The sequence below is a fragment of the Pteropus alecto genome, unplaced genomic scaffold (genome assembly GCF_000325575.1).
Source record: "Pteropus alecto unplaced genomic scaffold, ASM32557v1 scaffold20, whole genome shotgun sequence".
NCBI classification, from domain to species: Eukaryota; Metazoa; Chordata; class Mammalia; order Chiroptera; family Pteropodidae; genus Pteropus; species Pteropus alecto.
This window is the reverse complement of record NW_006436298.1, coordinates 21,103,762-21,121,066: the sequence shown is the minus strand read 5'-3', so window position 1 is coordinate 21,121,066 and position 17,305 is coordinate 21,103,762. Positions and strand designations below refer to the sequence as shown.

General features: G+C 35.3%; 1 protein-coding gene across 1 annotated transcript in view; it reads right to left on the bottom strand.

The window, feature by feature from the left end:
- Positions 1-17,305, bottom strand: part of ADGRV1 (adhesion G protein-coupled receptor V1) — a 469,718-nt gene that overhangs the window by 240,882 nt on the left and 211,531 nt on the right. Inside the window, 1 exon segment of the mRNA XM_015590540.2 lies at positions 13,886-13,986. Coding sequence (XP_015446026.2) covers positions 13,886-13,986 — 101 coding nt within the window.

The following is a 17,305-nucleotide window of genomic DNA, read 5'->3' as shown; positions in this document are numbered from 1 at the left end:
AGAAATTCTCACATGCAGCTGGTCAAAGGTTTCTCATCCCATTTGTTCCCATCTGTTCGCAGATGAAGATTTAACAAACAAATGTGGTTAGAGTCCTTACCCTCAAGTAAATTAAAATCCGTAAGTGGGAAAAAGTGTAAATGTGCAACGACAAAGAATGTGTGATGACCATACTACATTTATGTAGCCGATTTCATACTCCCCTTGTTTTCTCCTGTTTCATATCTATAACAAAGGTCCCCAGCATTCCTTAGAATTATAACCTTCTTGATGACATGATTGCGACTGCTTCAGGGTTTGTTAGTCCGTTTGACTATTTGTTGAATCTCACAGAGAATTTATAAATGACTGTAAATGACTGTTGAATCTCACCGAGAATTTATAAATGACTTCATTTATTAAAAGTGTGTCTCTGACTTCATACTATCCCCCAAAGAAATGGTAAGAAGGTACCGAACCTTCGGAATGAGGTCCTAATGAACACTTAGGCATAGATGCTAAGTAACTCTTGAAAATCACAATCTGTTTTAAATTTAAACGAAAACAGCATTCCAGTGGAGTTCTAAACCACTTGCGTTGGCCCTCTAATTCCACGATAAACCAAAGAGGTAAACAATCTTTCCTTCAAGTTGCTTCCTCTCACAAGGCCACACTGACGCAGACATCAGCTGGAAGAGAGGCCTCCAAGGATTAGGTGGTGTACATTACACGTAACTTGGAAACTCCAAAAAGAGTAAAATCCAATCTCAGGGACTGATCGTGCAGCTGAATTGCTTCCTCTTTTTAATTTTCTCACAAAACTGTTTGAATTCAGCTTCCCTTCTCCTTAACAGCAGCCACTTCTGACGGAAGTCTATTCTTTTCAGACTTGCTTTCTATTTAGGAAAAACTGCTTATATTGTTGTTCTCAAGCCTATTAATAACTTAGAAAAGAGTTACACATGCTGGATTTTAAACAATACACATACTTTCCTGTGGTATTTTTGCTGTTATTTCTCTATGCTCTGAATTCTATCTTTATTTCAAGAATATGAATTCGACAGTAAATTCACAAAGTGTAATATTATAGAAAATATACAGGATATATTTCCTACAGTTAGTTATACAGTTCGCTATTATAATTTCATTGTTTTTTTTTTTTCCTGAATTTTGTCCCTAAGGCTTACATAATGGGCATATAAAAATGGAGTGTTATACTAATATTTTAATAAAAGTTTAAATATTGCGATATATAAAGCTATACTGATGTATGTTTTTATGGGTCTTTAACATATAATTACAGTGGAATGCATCTGAAGTAACATCGAAAAATACAGTTCATACCTATTAGCTTTTTCCTATTTTTCATTTGAACTAACAACAAAAAGTTCACTGGAATTATTTGGAGGAATTATTCTTTAAAATATGAAATAGAATTATCTTAGTGCATAATGAATGCCTCAATTTCTAAGCTGCATGAGGTGATAATACCCCCCCCCAAAAATCTGATACTCTACTGACATCTTACAGAATAGAGACTTCTGACTTTTTATGAGTAGTATAGAATTAGATACATTGGCTTTTTTAGATTAGACTATTTAATACATTTCTAAGAAAAAATGCTGAGACATAAAAATGTATCTTTGGCACCCAAATTCTTATCCTAGAAAAACCTATAAGAAATTCTGGTTTCCTGTTAGTTTCCCAAACATCAGTCTGCTCAGGTCTGGTGACTACACTCTCTCTCTTCCAGGTCTGTGGCAGAAGTAATTCTTTCCTCACCATCAACCCTTAACCAGTTAAACCATCCCTGAAGCCTTGCAAAATAAACAGACTACAGTCCAATTCAGAGTAAGCCTTTTTCATCACTAATCCTGCCAGACGCAGCCCATTCCTCTGCCTTTACTAACGTCTGTGTTTTAATTACACATAGATTCTACCTGGTAAAGACTTCTCTTCTTTCAAGACAGCTTAAACATCCTCATCTATATAAAGATTTTCCTGACCCCGCCCCTCACCCTAGATATAATTAATAACTCCTTTATTTTGTTCCCACTGTGTGCTATATAGACTATTATAATGCCTCTAACGCTCTATTGCATTCACTTATTTACATATTTATCTCCTTCCTAGTAAACTCTACATTGCTATAGCATTTAAACAGTGTCCTATTTATCTTTTTCTGCAGTTCCTAGCAAAGAGCCTGACATATTACATATGACACTAAACATCTGCAGAATGGGAACAACAAGGAGATAAATTTAAACTGGGCTTCCACAAAAATTTTGGAAAAGGTCTTTTTTTTTTTTTTTGTTACCTAGAGAATAAACAGATTTTTCTGCTGTTCTGATTAAGGCTGAAAACAGGAAGTAGAAAACAAACTCACTTGTCCTCATCTCACTTTTCTATATTCACACACAAGTCTTCAATAATTAACTCTGACAAACATTTTTAAAACAGCAATCCCTAATCCACAGAGTTGAAGGTTGTTCAACTGTGTAGTGTTTGTGTAATATAAGCTCATTTTTTATGGGGTCTCACAAGTACCTACTGAGTTAACAGTAACGATGACCATGACCTGAGTTAAAACAGTGGCAGTCTAGCTACTCTGACTTCCTGGGGTTAATTAATCTCTTAGACTTCTTTGGCCTTTGTACCTCTGTGGAGTGAAGAAACTGTGTAAGCAATACCTACACACCTCTATTTATATAATTTAACATGCTTATATCATCCATCTAAAACAAATATTTATTGAATATTTCTCTAGGTAGATTCAAAGAAGCAAAGAAAATTAACCAACACTCTCACTTTTTATCTCAAGATTTCCAAGTTACAAAAATATACTCCTTAAATGCGGATATCTCAATTAAAAAAAGAAAAACTAGAGGGGGTATAGGGTTTTGTGATTGCTGTATTTCATTAACTCGTTTGTTTTCAAAATAGCAGGCATTGTAATGAGTGCTTTTAGATACTCAGAGGTTAAAAGGTGTGGTATTGGATATAATAAACCCAGAAACTAACAATGCTTTAATCATAATTATAAACATGACTTACACATAACAGAATTGCTCATTATATGTAGATATATTGCAGTATGTTGGGATATTTCATTACAGCCCTAATGCTAACATACTATCAATATGACAACCTTGTTACTTACATCCTTATTTTAATGGTCATATTAATTACTTAGGCACTACAGACATTTAACAGTTAACTATTAGAATTAGCTGTTAAAATTAGTTATCTATCCTAAGTGTCCACACTCAGTCTTAGCACAAAATGTTATTCCTATGGAATATAGAAAGGCCTAACTTAAGAAAACTCTTTTTGTATATTCCAATGATTGTTCTCTCATCTTTAACCTTGCTTCTCAATAAGAAGTTAATAAAGCTGCTTTAAGAGGCAAATCTCTATCCCCAGACTATGCCCATAAGCTTCAGAAACCTTCACATTTGCTAACCAACTCACTTGTAAAGCACTGACCCAAACTCAGGAAGCTGGTTGCCAGAAATCAGCCTCTCCCCTCCTCTTACATCTCACCTCTTCCCACCCAACCACAATCCTTGAGCTCTTGTCTGTTTCTGTGGCCCTTTGGAGGAGGAGAGCCAGGTATCAGAGGCTGAGGGAACCGCAAGGGTTCTTTTGAAGTTCCCAATCAGAAGTCAGAATGTGTTTTAACATGAAGAAAAATTACACAGTACAATTAGGACCCAAATAACCAGATTAAGAGATAAATGGGCTTTCATGGCTGGCTTGAATTCTTAACTTCTCTTTGTAACTGTTTTTCTGGAAAAACTAATTCTGAACTGAACACATTTAAATTATAAAACAAGATTTATAATTTGTTTATAAGTTGCAGAACACTATCACATGACAATTTTTAATATGAATAATATATTTTTTTAATTCTGATTTTTCTTTAAGGAGTTGAGAGTGGAGGAAGAATAGAATAGAATAGCTTGTTTTCATGAGAAAATGATGACAGGTTAGTTTTAAATTGCTGAAGAATGTTCTTTAGGAGCCTACAATTTCCTTTCACCTCATTGTTTTTCTCATTATTTTAACCAGTCTGTATTGAAAATCCAGTATGTGCCAAAAAGCTTTAATGGGTGCTGGAAAACATAGCAATAAACAAGATTCCTGATCTTACTGAGTTTACATTCTAAGAGATGGGAAGTAAAGACTGAGGAAAGGGAAAAAATATAATATATGAACAAGAGAATTCAGATGTCAATTATGTTATAAAGTAAACATAACAGCGATGTGATATTATAGGATGGGGGTGCTATTCAGAGTGGCCATTCTGAGGTGATAAATTGAGCTGAGTGTGAATGAAGGATGGATGAATGAATACATGAATGAGCAAAACACCGTGCAAAACTTCCCAGGCTTAGGGATTAACTAGAACTCAGGACCCAGGACAAGAAGGAGGTGGGCGGTTTAAGGAACTGAAAAGTGTCCACTGTGGCTGGTGCTGGGTGAATGGGTGGAGAGAGCAGGCAGTGAGATGAGAGTAGGCAGGGATGATCTTCAAGGTTTGTTGGATGGAGCTTGGAAGTTCCTCTTTAATCTAGAATAGGAAGTCACAGAAGAGTTTTAGGTGGGAGAATGACTTGAGTTGATTTAGTCTGTAAAAGGTCTGTTCCGGCTGCTGAGATGAAAACAGATTATAAAGAAAGAGGCCAGAGTAAAACCATGGGGACTAGTTTGGAGGCTAGTCCAGAAGGCGGATGGCTTAGACAGCATAACAACAGTAAAGATTGAGAGAATGGGACACAACTGGGATATATTCCAGAAGCAGAGAGATAAAATGCATTTAATTCTCCAAAATGGTTAACTCTATCCATATTTTTAAAAAGAAGTCTATACTAAAAAGTTTTAAAATATGCAAAAACTGAGAATATGAACTTAGAATTTGATTAATTTAACTTTGATTTCTGTATTCCAGAAGGGGTGAGGGCATTAATTGAGATGCGGTGGGGCTTAGAGAGGAGATCTGGGGTTGCTGTGGAATTTCGGTTTCCACACCAAATCCCATAAAGTTATTTGCACATGCCACCTTCTGCAGATAAAATCTGGCCACAAAATACACTAAGTTGTTATGTGACATGTAAATATTTCAATTTGGCAATAACATTCACCCTTATAACCAAAGCAGAGTGCCTGAAACCATGTTCCTTCCCATCCCTGGCAGAACACAGAGTATATGTTGCTGGAAGCTGAGATCCAGATGAGGCTCTGCCAGAAAGGTGGTTCTAGACTGCACACAACTAACAAGCTATAAGAAAGGCTGCTCTACTTTTATAACTGTGTTATTTTGGCCCTCATATACCTGTGGATTAGTATCTGAGTCTCTTTGCTCAGGAACTTAAAGCTCAGCTAGGCAGATAGGCAACTAAATATAAGACATTCTGTTGGTAGAGCAAGCATTTAAAACTCAAAGACACAACTTCTTGGGACTTATAGATGTATATTGAAATGTAAAAACCAATTTTGTAAGGGCCATTCATTGCAAAGATTCACAAAAAGCAGCATGATGTCAGAGAGCTAAAAAGAAGTTTGAGGAGAGGCCTGATAACATGATTAGTACAGCAGTATACCTCAATAAAGCTAGAAAAAATAAAGTTGATTGTGGTGATTGGTACAAAACTGTGTATATCCTAAAAGCCACTGAATTATACACTTTATATGCATGAAAAGTATGTTGTGTGAATTACATCTCAACAAAGTTGTTTTAAAAAATGTCTGCAAGAGACCATGCTGTTTGCTCCATGGAAGTGGAAGAAGAGAAACCTAGGCTCGGTTCTCCAGAAAGCTTTAGGAGAGCATTTGACTCAGAACAGAACCCAAAGGGCCCCTGCGATGCATGTGGCAGCAAGAATCACCCTTGCCTCCTCCTTTGCCTCATATTCCAGGCCTGTGCTTAGAGATTTTTGAACATGATCTATTACTCGCTTAACAACTTGCAAGGCAGGCTTTCTTATTATTTTTCTGATGATTTTTCCGATGCATTTTAGGAGTATTAGCCCATTTGTCCTTCTAATTCCAAAACTGGGACTCTTCCCCCTACAGTCCACATTCGTTATATAAAGTTCTTTAGAACTATCATTAAATATGCATAAAAACAATGTTTTTCAGATGCTGATTTTCCCTAGTTAGAAACATCAAAAGAAGTCTTTAAAAAGTCAAGGATAGTTTACGTTTCTGAGGCTGTAATAAAAGATTCCAAACTGGTATTTTCTGGTAAAGTCTGGATTTGCCTCACAAATTTTCCTAGTAACAAAGCCATGTTGCAAACATGATAATGTCACTGCAGCCTCATTCAGAATATTACTCACTCTTTCTGTTGCTTTGCTACTTCAGCACTTGGGAAAGTTTGAATTTCCCAGTAGTGTGACCATGATACTATTTTTGTATCTTCAGAGTCCACTTATTTTCAGCTTAGTAAGAACAGTCTATAGTTGAGCTAAATTTTGAACGCTTGGTAAAAAATAAAGAAAGAAATAAGGAGCTGGATTTTATTACTAAAAGATTTTACAATTAAAACATTTGCTATGTAAAGAAAATGTATACTTGAGAAAGCAAAAATAAAATACATTATTTCTTCTGATATTTAATATTCATGTTTCACTCCATTTTGAATACCATTATTGCCTTAATTCCTCAAAGCACATACTTGTGAATAGCATAATGTTAATATCCTTGGTTGCACAAGGGATTATAAAATTATTTGATAATCACTAGTTATGAATTTATTTCATGATTGATTACAAGTTCATATGAAATTCAAAAATAACAATAATGTCAAAAATGTAAAGTCATCAGAGAAACTTAGATTCATGAAATGAGGGGAAAAAGCTCAAACTAGAGCTCTAATCTTCTATATGTAACATGATTAGGTTAGACACATTAGCAGGGTGTTACTTGCCTTAGGCATAAAAATTTTCAAAGCAATCAAAAAATATAAATAAATAAATGGACCAAGGGGAAATTCACTAATTCGTATTCATCAAACTTCTGTAGAAGGTTCTCTTTTGAGAAAAGAAAAATACCAATGGAGGGTGGTGCGGTGAGAGATGAGGAGACCTGACCTTCTGGGCAGTGGCAGCTGGTAGCTCCAGGGTCCAGCTTCCCTTCAGCAAGCTTTTTTGACCAGCGGTCCCAGAGTTCTGCCCTCTTCCCCTGCTCCCTCTTCCCCCTTCTCACGTGTGGCATGAAACAGCCTCTTCCATTTCCTCCCTACCCATTTATTCCTTAACCTTTGACGTCTAAGTTTCATCATCTCTCTCCAAGGTTTCCAGAGTCCCTGTTCTTGCCAAATAGGAGGACCAATCTCTTCACTGACACTAAATCCTTCCATTTGAAAGCTTTTTTTCCATCCTTGGCCTCAGAAACTTTAACCATGTTTTAATTATTTGCTTCTAATGATTCTTCTCATTCCACACAGCACAGTGTTTTAAACACAGGTTTTGGAGCCAGACAGACTTGGGTTCGAATCCTTCTTCTGGCTGCCACATTCTTTCTTGTGAAGGTTAGGGCAGGTAACTGGACTTAGTCCTTTTTTTTTTTCTGTCTGTCTCCCTTCCATTTAAATTTCGGCCTTTTCTATTTAAGTCAAATAAAACCACAGGTTTTGCATTCACCTTAAAATTGTCTACCTCTTTTGGTGACAGAGGAAATCTCATTAGTTCTTGATTTATGGGACAGTATGGCATTGTGGTTAAAGACAAGAACCGGGGCCTGGCTGCTCGCCTTCAAAACCAGTTCTGTCACTTACCACTATGTGACCTAGGGCAAGTAAACTCTTTGTGCTTTGATTTCCTCATCTGTAAAATAGAAATAATAGTAATACTTATCTCATATAATGCTTAGTAACTATTAATGCTTGTTAAATAAAATGTAATTTGTAATGTGGTCTTTTCATTGATTTAAAGAGAGAAGTGAAACTGCAAAACTTTCCATAAAGCAAAACGGGGTGTTTTTATCAGCTGCTTACTCCTTCATTTGAATTCCCATTGCCACTCCCATTGTTCAAGCTCACAACTCACCATAACCAGGTGATAAGAGCTGCCCACCTGCCTCTCTAAACTGATCTTGTTAATTTCAGCCTCTCATCTACTTTAATCCATTTTTCATTTAATCAATTAAATTTCATTTAATTGACAGATTAATCCTTAAAAACACTCCTTTCATGTCATTCCCTTTGGGGCTCACGCCATCGGTGATGCCCCAAGGTCCTCAAACAATATGCAACAGCCTCACCTGCAGTTGGCTTATCTATTTCTCCATGCGCATTTGCGGGCCTTACCTAAGTGGAACTCCCCAGGTCCACTATGCTCGTCATGCTTTTATTCTTGTTCTTGTCCCTGTCCAGAATGTGCCACATTCTAAGTTTTCAAATCTTACACATCCTTCAACAGCCAGTTCAGAGTAGTTTCTTGGAGCCTTTTCAAGCTAGAGCCCCCATCCGTGGCCTCGCAGCGCTATGCCGTGTGCTGGAGAAACAGAGAGCTTCTGGTAACAGAACAGTTGGTTCTTATCCCCAGGTTACTGTTTTAGACTGTGATTTACACATTTCATCCATGCTGATCTCAAAATTGTGCATATGGTTGATGAGGTGGGAAGTAGCTGAGTTCACAGACGAGTGCTGGCCCTCACCAGGGGTAAATAGGGTTTGCTTAGTGTCTTTTTTGTTTTAATTTCACTACTGGACAACTGAAAGGGCATTCATAGTGATGGATGTGGTACTATTTTGGCCACATTGATGAGCCTATCCAAACTAAGAGTCAAATAATTTAATAAGTTCAATTTAAATGTATATTCATATCTGTGTGCAGAATGCTCTTTATTCATGTTTATTCACCAAATTAATCTCTACATGAAAAAAAAGATATAATTAAATACCTCAGAATATTTTATACAAAAAATAAATAAAAGCCTTACATACTTAATACTATTAAAGTGGAGGCACTCACAACTCTCTATAAGAAAGAAAAAATTAGGGGTTTGGGGGCTAGTTATACTCTTTCTAGTGGTTTATGTCTAAAAACAACACAGAAGTTCTGCAGAGTGTGAAATGCTGTAAGACCAAAATAAAAGCCTAGACTCTACTCTGGGTTGTACATTAATTCACTTGTCTAAGGATATTTCCTTTTCTTATTAACCCAGAGTCAGGGGTGGGGGGACAGGGGACCAGAAGGAAGCCATCTCAAAGGCAGTGACAATTTAAATGGAAGTAAAAATTTAATCGATGTAATTTCTTAAGTTTTTGTAGTAAGGAAAACAGATTGACAGTGTGGGTTTAGTAAGAATAACAGCAAGCAGTGACAGCTGTACAACCAGAGATGTGCTTGCATCACAATGCAGTGAACCCACTCTCTGAACAAGCAGGATGGGGAAACCCACCCCAGACTTACTGATTCTGTATCCGAATCTCAACAAGAGGCCTACCTCAAAGTTTAGGAAACATTTTCCTAATCTACTTACATCTGCATTAACACATAATCATAAATGTTCCACTGAATAAATGACTCTTTGTGCTGTTCAATCTCCTAATCCTCAAAGCAAGAACCAATTTTGATCCCTGTACTTAAACTCTTAATTACTTTTAAAGTAACAAAAGCAGAAACAATAAAGGATACTCTGGTTAAAAAGTGATTAACGAAAACTTCCAACTAATGACAAGTTCTGATTAATTAAAATTTTACAATTTTGGTCTTACTCTGCTTCAACCCATGAGAATACGCTTATTAGATACATTTTTCTGACCCTACGCACACCATGACTTTCTTGAGCTGGCAGTCTCAACAAAACAGTGCAAGCTGCAGGGACAGAAACCAGGCCTGACAGCAGCCAGGAGGAGCCAGTATTTGGGAGGTCACACGTGTTTTCTGGCTTTAGTCACATGCTGTCAATGATTCTCAAAGTCTCCAAGATGCGAGATAGTCACAGCTAGAATGATATAACCTGCATTTTAAAGCGGAGTTTATTGGCAGGAGTATCTGAGCAGAATCCCACCTGGGAAACAAGATGATGTTGCAAAATGAAATCTCAAAATATTGCAGAATGTGGAAACTGGACAATACACCAACAGCCCAAATTTCGCTAAATTCTAGAAAACAGCTCTCTGAATTTTAAGGCAATTCCCTATCCCTTCTTGAAGAGAAAGCCTGTGTAGATAAAACTCCTACACATCCAGTGGCTACCAAAAATTTATGTTTAAGTATTACAGATTCTCAGATCTTCTCAATGTCATCTGAATTTGGATAATTTATAGGCTGGCTGTTAAACTTAATCATTTTACATATACTTTTTTCCTGGACAAATTTGGTTTTCAGTTTCAGAAAATGTGCTTAAGCCACACAAAGAACAGTGAAAACAAAACGAAACAAATATTTCCCTCTGGTTAAGTGTATTAATCAGAGTAAATGCGGTTCTACCTTAGCATCATGTTTTCTATGAGGAAACTTGTTCTTTTTTTAGAGTTGGAGAATTGCTTTTCCTGACAGAACCCCTAGAACTGAGAACCCTGAACTGCAAACTTGTCCTTTGTCCTAGTTGTTTACCAGTCTTATCAGGCACACATGGATTGGCAATGTGATTCTAAGATAAAAATTCCAAAGATATAATTAGATATTTTTCCGAGAAACATCACCCAATGCCATAAAAATCTGTTTGCTGTTTTTCACTTCATATTTGAAGTGAATGGCCTCACAATTTCTTGCTTTTTAAGCATTTTCTCTCAGATAAATGAAAAATGTTAACTTAGCACTGAAGAAATAAAATATTTATTTATTTTACTTTTTAAAATAAATAATTAAATTATTATTTATTTTACTTTTTAAAATAAATAATTAAATTATTATTTATTTTACTTTTTAAAATAAATTAAATTATTATTTATTTTACTTTTTAGAATAAATAATACTGAAAAATATATTTAATCTCAAACTTCTGTGACACTTCAATAAATTCACTTTTCTATAAAAACACATTACTTACAGCTTATAACAGCATAAATGTAATGAAAATAATTTTATGCCCCTGAATTTAACTATACATGATGATCGATAGATCTATCCCAAGCCAGTGACGTACAGCTTTCTTATAGTGCCTTACCAATTCATGAGTTCAATTTTAAACAAAGGGGATAAAAAGAGAAAGGTAGGAACTCTCAGATGTGTAGTCTCTAGGCTGCAGAAGAATATTCTCTAGCTCAGTGAAAGTACTGTGAAAACATCTTAAATTTTCTAAGTTCATCTTTGCTAGAGCCTGAAACCAGTTTTGCAAAAAGAAAATCTTCTACTGCCACCTGCTGGTAGTAGATTCTCAAAGATGCTGGAATAACAAACCAGATTAAAGTGGAGCTTTTGACTTCTAAAGCGGAAATAATCTTTGGATTCTTATTTACCTTCCTCCACTTGTGGAGATATGTATAATAAGTTTTGTGATAAATTACAACATATATAACATATACACATTTCTAGAAGTAGAGAAATAGAGCCAGAGGAACACATTTTCCCGACTTCTGACTGCCTCACTACTGCTTCAAAAGGAAGTCAGAACTATCCCATTTTTATTCTTCCCTTTCCCACAAAAGCCATTCAACTTAGTCCTAGGTCAGCAATAAAGATTTGAACTGAATGGTCTTGGCAGACCTGCCTGCAGAGTATTCACAACTCATACACCCTAAGGTCAGCTAGAGAAGTTTCGCTCTCTCGGCCAAAGAACCACAAGGCAAACCTGTATTTTTGAAGACTTCTCCAGAGGAAACTTAAAATCTAAGGATGTCAACATAACATTGATAAATGATCCCAAATGAGAGATTCGTGGCTGGAACTGGAATATCCCTTTTGGCAAGATTCTATAACTGGAGATATAAACATAATTTTAAAATTCAGAAAGGGTGGGCCCAAGTTCCTGTAGTCAGCTTCATTTCTTTTTTGGTGAGTCTAAGAATTTTAAAAAGCCTTTGCTAAAGGGTTTTAAGCGAGGTGATTATTCTTTTTAATTTAGAGGGTATTTTAAAAATCAAAGTAGATAGGTAAACTGTTTTTGAGGAAATAGTAGTTTCTATCAACAATATATCAATTCTCCCTGCCAAAAATAAACCATGGAAATTATTTTCACTTTATTTCATGTTGCAAGTCATGCATACATTATAGGACTTTTTATGCTACTTTGCTTCATCTATTTTAAAAATATACTGAAAAACTTGGATTTGACTAACCATTTTCTCTAAAATTAAAGTACAATGTGAATCAGAAGGCAACGCCCCAACATATAAATCCTGAGTCTTTCTTTAACATCCCTAGACATGAGCAAATTTGTCTGCTAGGACACTGAAGAGTTGTCTGTAATTCTATGGTTCTATAATTAAGACTTGTACAAATTCAGCTGCCAAAAAATCACCAGAGTGGGTGGTGAAAACAGCCAAGTAAACTCTAATTATGGAAGGCAGGTTTTCTAAGATCTTACATACAAGAAGCAAAGGCAAGATCAGACAGCTAAGAGAGTTACCACGGCAATATAAATAGCCTTGTCAAATTCAATGTAACCCCCACCCCCACTCCCACCGCCTTTGGTAATAGCTGTTATCTCCCATAGTTCATAGGTACTTTTAAAAAGCAATCTGGTTTCCTCTGCTTGGACTCCAGCAATTAATTATTCCCGAAAAATACAGTTATGAAATTTATATATGTCGTTTTCACTCCTAGAACAAGATAAGGCAATGGAAGCCCAATGCTCCAGACAATTTTCCATTTTATCTTTCAGCTCCTCTACTAGAATTATTTTTCAAAATTCTGTTTGGAGTTCAATAAAATGCCATTTCCATTCTAAAAGACAGTGTGCAAATCATAAGTGTGTATAGCACAATAAATTTACCTAAATGGAACATATGCATGTAACCAACACCCAATCACCAGCATTTTTTGCACTCCAGAAGTGCCCCCATCCACCCAGAAAAGAGGAAATTTTATTTTATACAATAATGTTATACAGTTCTCTCAATAAGAACATTGTATAGTATATTCTTACTGTCTGGATCTGTAATTACAGCCTTAAAGTAGAAGGGATTATGCATTTTCCCCTCTGTTTTTACAAACATTTATGCCCATTTTTCCTCTTATCAACCAACTGTGTGAACTTTATTCTAGTACAAGATCAGATATCACCTCCTCTATGAAGACTTTCTTGATCTTCGTAGAAAAATGAATTAAGTCCTCATCTATATTCACAGAGTAGTTTGCAAATAGTCTATGTTTACACTTATCACACTGAATTATAGTTATTTGTATGGACATCTACTGTTCTTGACTATGAGGATCTCATGGACAGAAAAGGCATTTAATCTTTTCATCTGCAGTCTGTGCTTTAAACTGTATGCTTTAAACTGCATGCTAATGAATGACTGTTTTTCAAACTATTTCTTCTGCCATTGACACCTGAACAATTTTTCAAAGAAGAATATTCTAATATTAAATGAAGCAAAATATATTATCTAGATGTTTTACCTATATATCATCTTAATGCCCTCCAAAAATGAGTATATTTTTATTTAAAAAATTAAATAAAATGTGCTAATTTAAATACATATATACATTAATATTATATTTAACATCTATAAGTTGACAATATAATGCTTTGTGATAAGAAGTAGCTATTTTCTTGTAAGCAATGATATTAAGGTATTTTGCTGCAGAAAGTTCACCAAAATATACTTTTTAGGCCCGATAACTCTCATTTGCTTTTACCACTCCCCTTTCCCCATCTTCCTCCATACAAAACTAAACAAGCCTATTTCAACTCATTTGAACTTAAATATTACTTACACATTCAGTTCAAGGATCATAGAAGAAACATGAACATCTCATAAAAGTCAGAAATCCCAGGGCTCTCCTACCTGTGTACCTAAGCTGGCTGCCATCATGTGAGTCAGAAGTTTAGCTGCAAACATGGAATACCTGGCACAGAAGATATGGGAAAGAACAGCCAGGCAGAGACCTGAAAGAACACAAAAGTCCTCATGTGGTTTTACCATCCATGAACAAACAGCAACATCATGAAAAGCTATGAGACAGTTAAGCACATAAGGCCTGTAGCCTGCCTATGCTGCATAACACGGTATCTCTGGGAATGATTACACTGTAATTTTAATTTACTCCATTTTGCATGACATGTAAAATCTTTACACTTATCACTCAAGCCCAAAGGGCAATTTTAATTTTCAAATATCTACATATTCATTTCTCTACTAAAAAAGTCACAAATTAAGCACATTACTACTGTCATTAATTTTATTAATAATTTCATTTGGTGTTCTATGTTTCCATTAGACTAGTTTTACTGTTTAAGAAAAGAATCATATTCCAATCTATTTTTTTAAGACAAGGTGCTTGGCTAAACAGATATATTTAGGGAGCTGAACAGGATTTTTCAGGCATAAAATTGTGAATGGTACTACCAAAACTCAGGTTCAGTAATTATTCCTTTTTACCGACTAAGAATAGTTCTATAATTACAACGGTGGTGATATGAATTTTAAAAACAACCTTATGCTCCCTGGGTGCTAAAATCAGGAACAAAATATGTTCTTTCCCCCTCAGATAACTTTTAACTTAAACATTTACATTTCTAAGTGGGGTGAGAAAAATTCTTCTTATTTCCTTTAAATCTAATTGAATTTACATATTTATACTACATCAAGGGGATGATTAAACCTCAGCCCACAAGGAGTCTACTTTTTTTGCACAGAAATGTCTCTCATAACCCCTTTTAGAAAAAGCATTCAATATATTTAGGTTTAAATAGAGAAAAAAACATCTGTATAGGAAGTGAAACTCTGCATTAGTTAAGGCTTTTGACCTAGAAATTTGGCAAGATATCTGGAGTAATCATTTTTAGGAAGGCTGCCATGGGATGTTCTGGGTCAGGTGTGCAGATTCTGGGGCTGCCTCCAAAATCCACCCACACAGGTACACAGGGCATCCAGAAACTACAGAGTCATGCCTGATTTTGCACCTTTACTCAGGTCGTCTACAAAATCGAAGCTGATGCTCTGAACCAACTAATGTCACACTTTGAATTGCCTATGATGATCAAGCTAGCTTACATTCAAGGTTTAAGTTGTGTGTGCGTGGCGGGGTGGGGGGGATACACCGACTTAAAAGCAGGGCCTTGCAAGTTTTTTTCTTCATTATAGGCTACATTGTCACAAGTATCTGCTCTGCTGTAAGTTTACTGGGATGCAAGGTAACAACATCAGGCCAGGGGATTTAGTGCTGGGCAAAGGAGAAACACAAGTCAACTGTTTTAGTCACAGCCGCCAGGGGATTTAGTGCTGGGCAAAGGAGAAACACATGAGTCTACTGTTTTAGTCACAGCCTTTTTCCTTTAACTTGGTAATATTCCAGCATACTCCCATTTCATATGCAAATTTTTAGTACAGTTAAACATGACCAACTCAGGAATATTTAATTAAGCATATTAAGCTACAGTTAAAATGCTAGTGTGATACCTGGTGCAGTCCAGGATTCAAAGCCCATGATGGGAAAGTGGTCTAGAGTCTATAGGCTGTAACTGTAATAGCCATTTAAAATTGAAATTCCATTTTAAATTTCTGTTTCTCATCCTATTGGTTTATATATTGAATAGATTTAAAGAAATAAATACTTCAGTTACCAAGTTTCGAAAGCCTGATATTTAAAGAAATTTAAAGAAATGAATATTTGAGTTTCCAAGTTTTTAAAGCACTATATGCTAAGTATTTATCTTTTATTTTCTTTCTCTGATATTGAATAGCTGTATTTAACATACATGATTTAAATTTAAAAGTCAGGTTTTTAAATTGTAATAATGTTTTGGTTTAAATTTCCTTAATATAAATATGTAAACACAGGATATGCAATGTTATTACTCTAAATAGATTTTTTAAAAAGGAAGAATTCTAGGTATTACCTAGAATTTTGTACTCTAAACAGTTTTTAAAAAAATTGATTTTGGCTACTTGAATAATTTTCCTATTTTTTTCTAAAAAAGAGCAAATAGATTGGAATATGATTCATTTCTTAAAGTTCACTAACATAAACGACTTTTCTATATGATTTGAAAGTGAAAGGGAAGATAAATTACCATTAACAAAATGATAGCCATCAATAATTTTTAATTTAGATATGAAAAACTTTAAAAAACAGATTATTTTGCTATTATCAAACTGGACCAAAGAGCCTCTTATCTCTATATGCAATATTTGAATGTTTCCATGTGTATAAACATATGTAATGTTTGCATATGAACATGCATATCCAATAAACCTCTCTATTATTTAGCATTCCTTAAGAATGGAATCTACTTTCCAAATTACTTAAGTTTATCCCTCCATGAGCCAAATATTAAACTTTTCTGATGAAAATTTCTTTAAAATATTTATAAATTTTGTATCTGTCTTTCTATCTGTCTATATCTGTCTTCTCTACGAATAAATCTAACCAAAACCAAACGATCACTGCATTATTAAATCATTGTTAACTTGTTAGCTTAGTTATTTTCTATTTCCCCACCTAATGCTGGCTGTAACTGTCACTTTTTCTACTTTCTGTTTCTCATCCCTATTGATCCTGTTCCTACAACTCTTCCCTCAGCACAATGCCTCCTGGTTATTGCTACTAAAAGTTTTCCAGGTTGAATAAAAGTCAATATGAAACCCCTGAGAGTACACAAGTTCTATTCAGTAGGGGAAGGGATTTATTCCAGAATGATGAAGTTGCCAGGAGACCTGCTTCTAGATGATCAGGGTGTGAAACCTGTGAGGTTCAACGGAGTAGTCACTTGAAATTTAAATTCCACTTTAAATTTAAATCAAATTAACTTTAAACAGAATTAAAAATTCAGTTTTTCACTCATCCCAGCCACATTTCACAGGCTCAATAACCAGATGTGGCTGGTGGCACCATACTGGACAGCACAGAACACTACAATCACCATAGAAAAATCACTGGAGAGTTAGACAAGAAAGCAAGAGAGAATATGTTATTTAGAAGAATTTTTATTAAAAACGGCTAAAATGAGATGGTTTGGGACTTGAAGGTGTGAACTTAACTTATATAGCCACAGCATACATCAATATTGGAGGATGTCAGATTGACACTGTGTATTCATTTATTATTAATTTAACAAATAGCTATTGAAAAACTACTCTCTGTCAGGGCTGTGTTGGACAATGGAGACACAATACTTAAAAAGCTAGTTATTTGCTGCTCTCCCACTGCTCGTCTCTTTGTTTCTATCTGTGTCTCCTCCCAGACAGAGGCTGGTTTATGGAAGG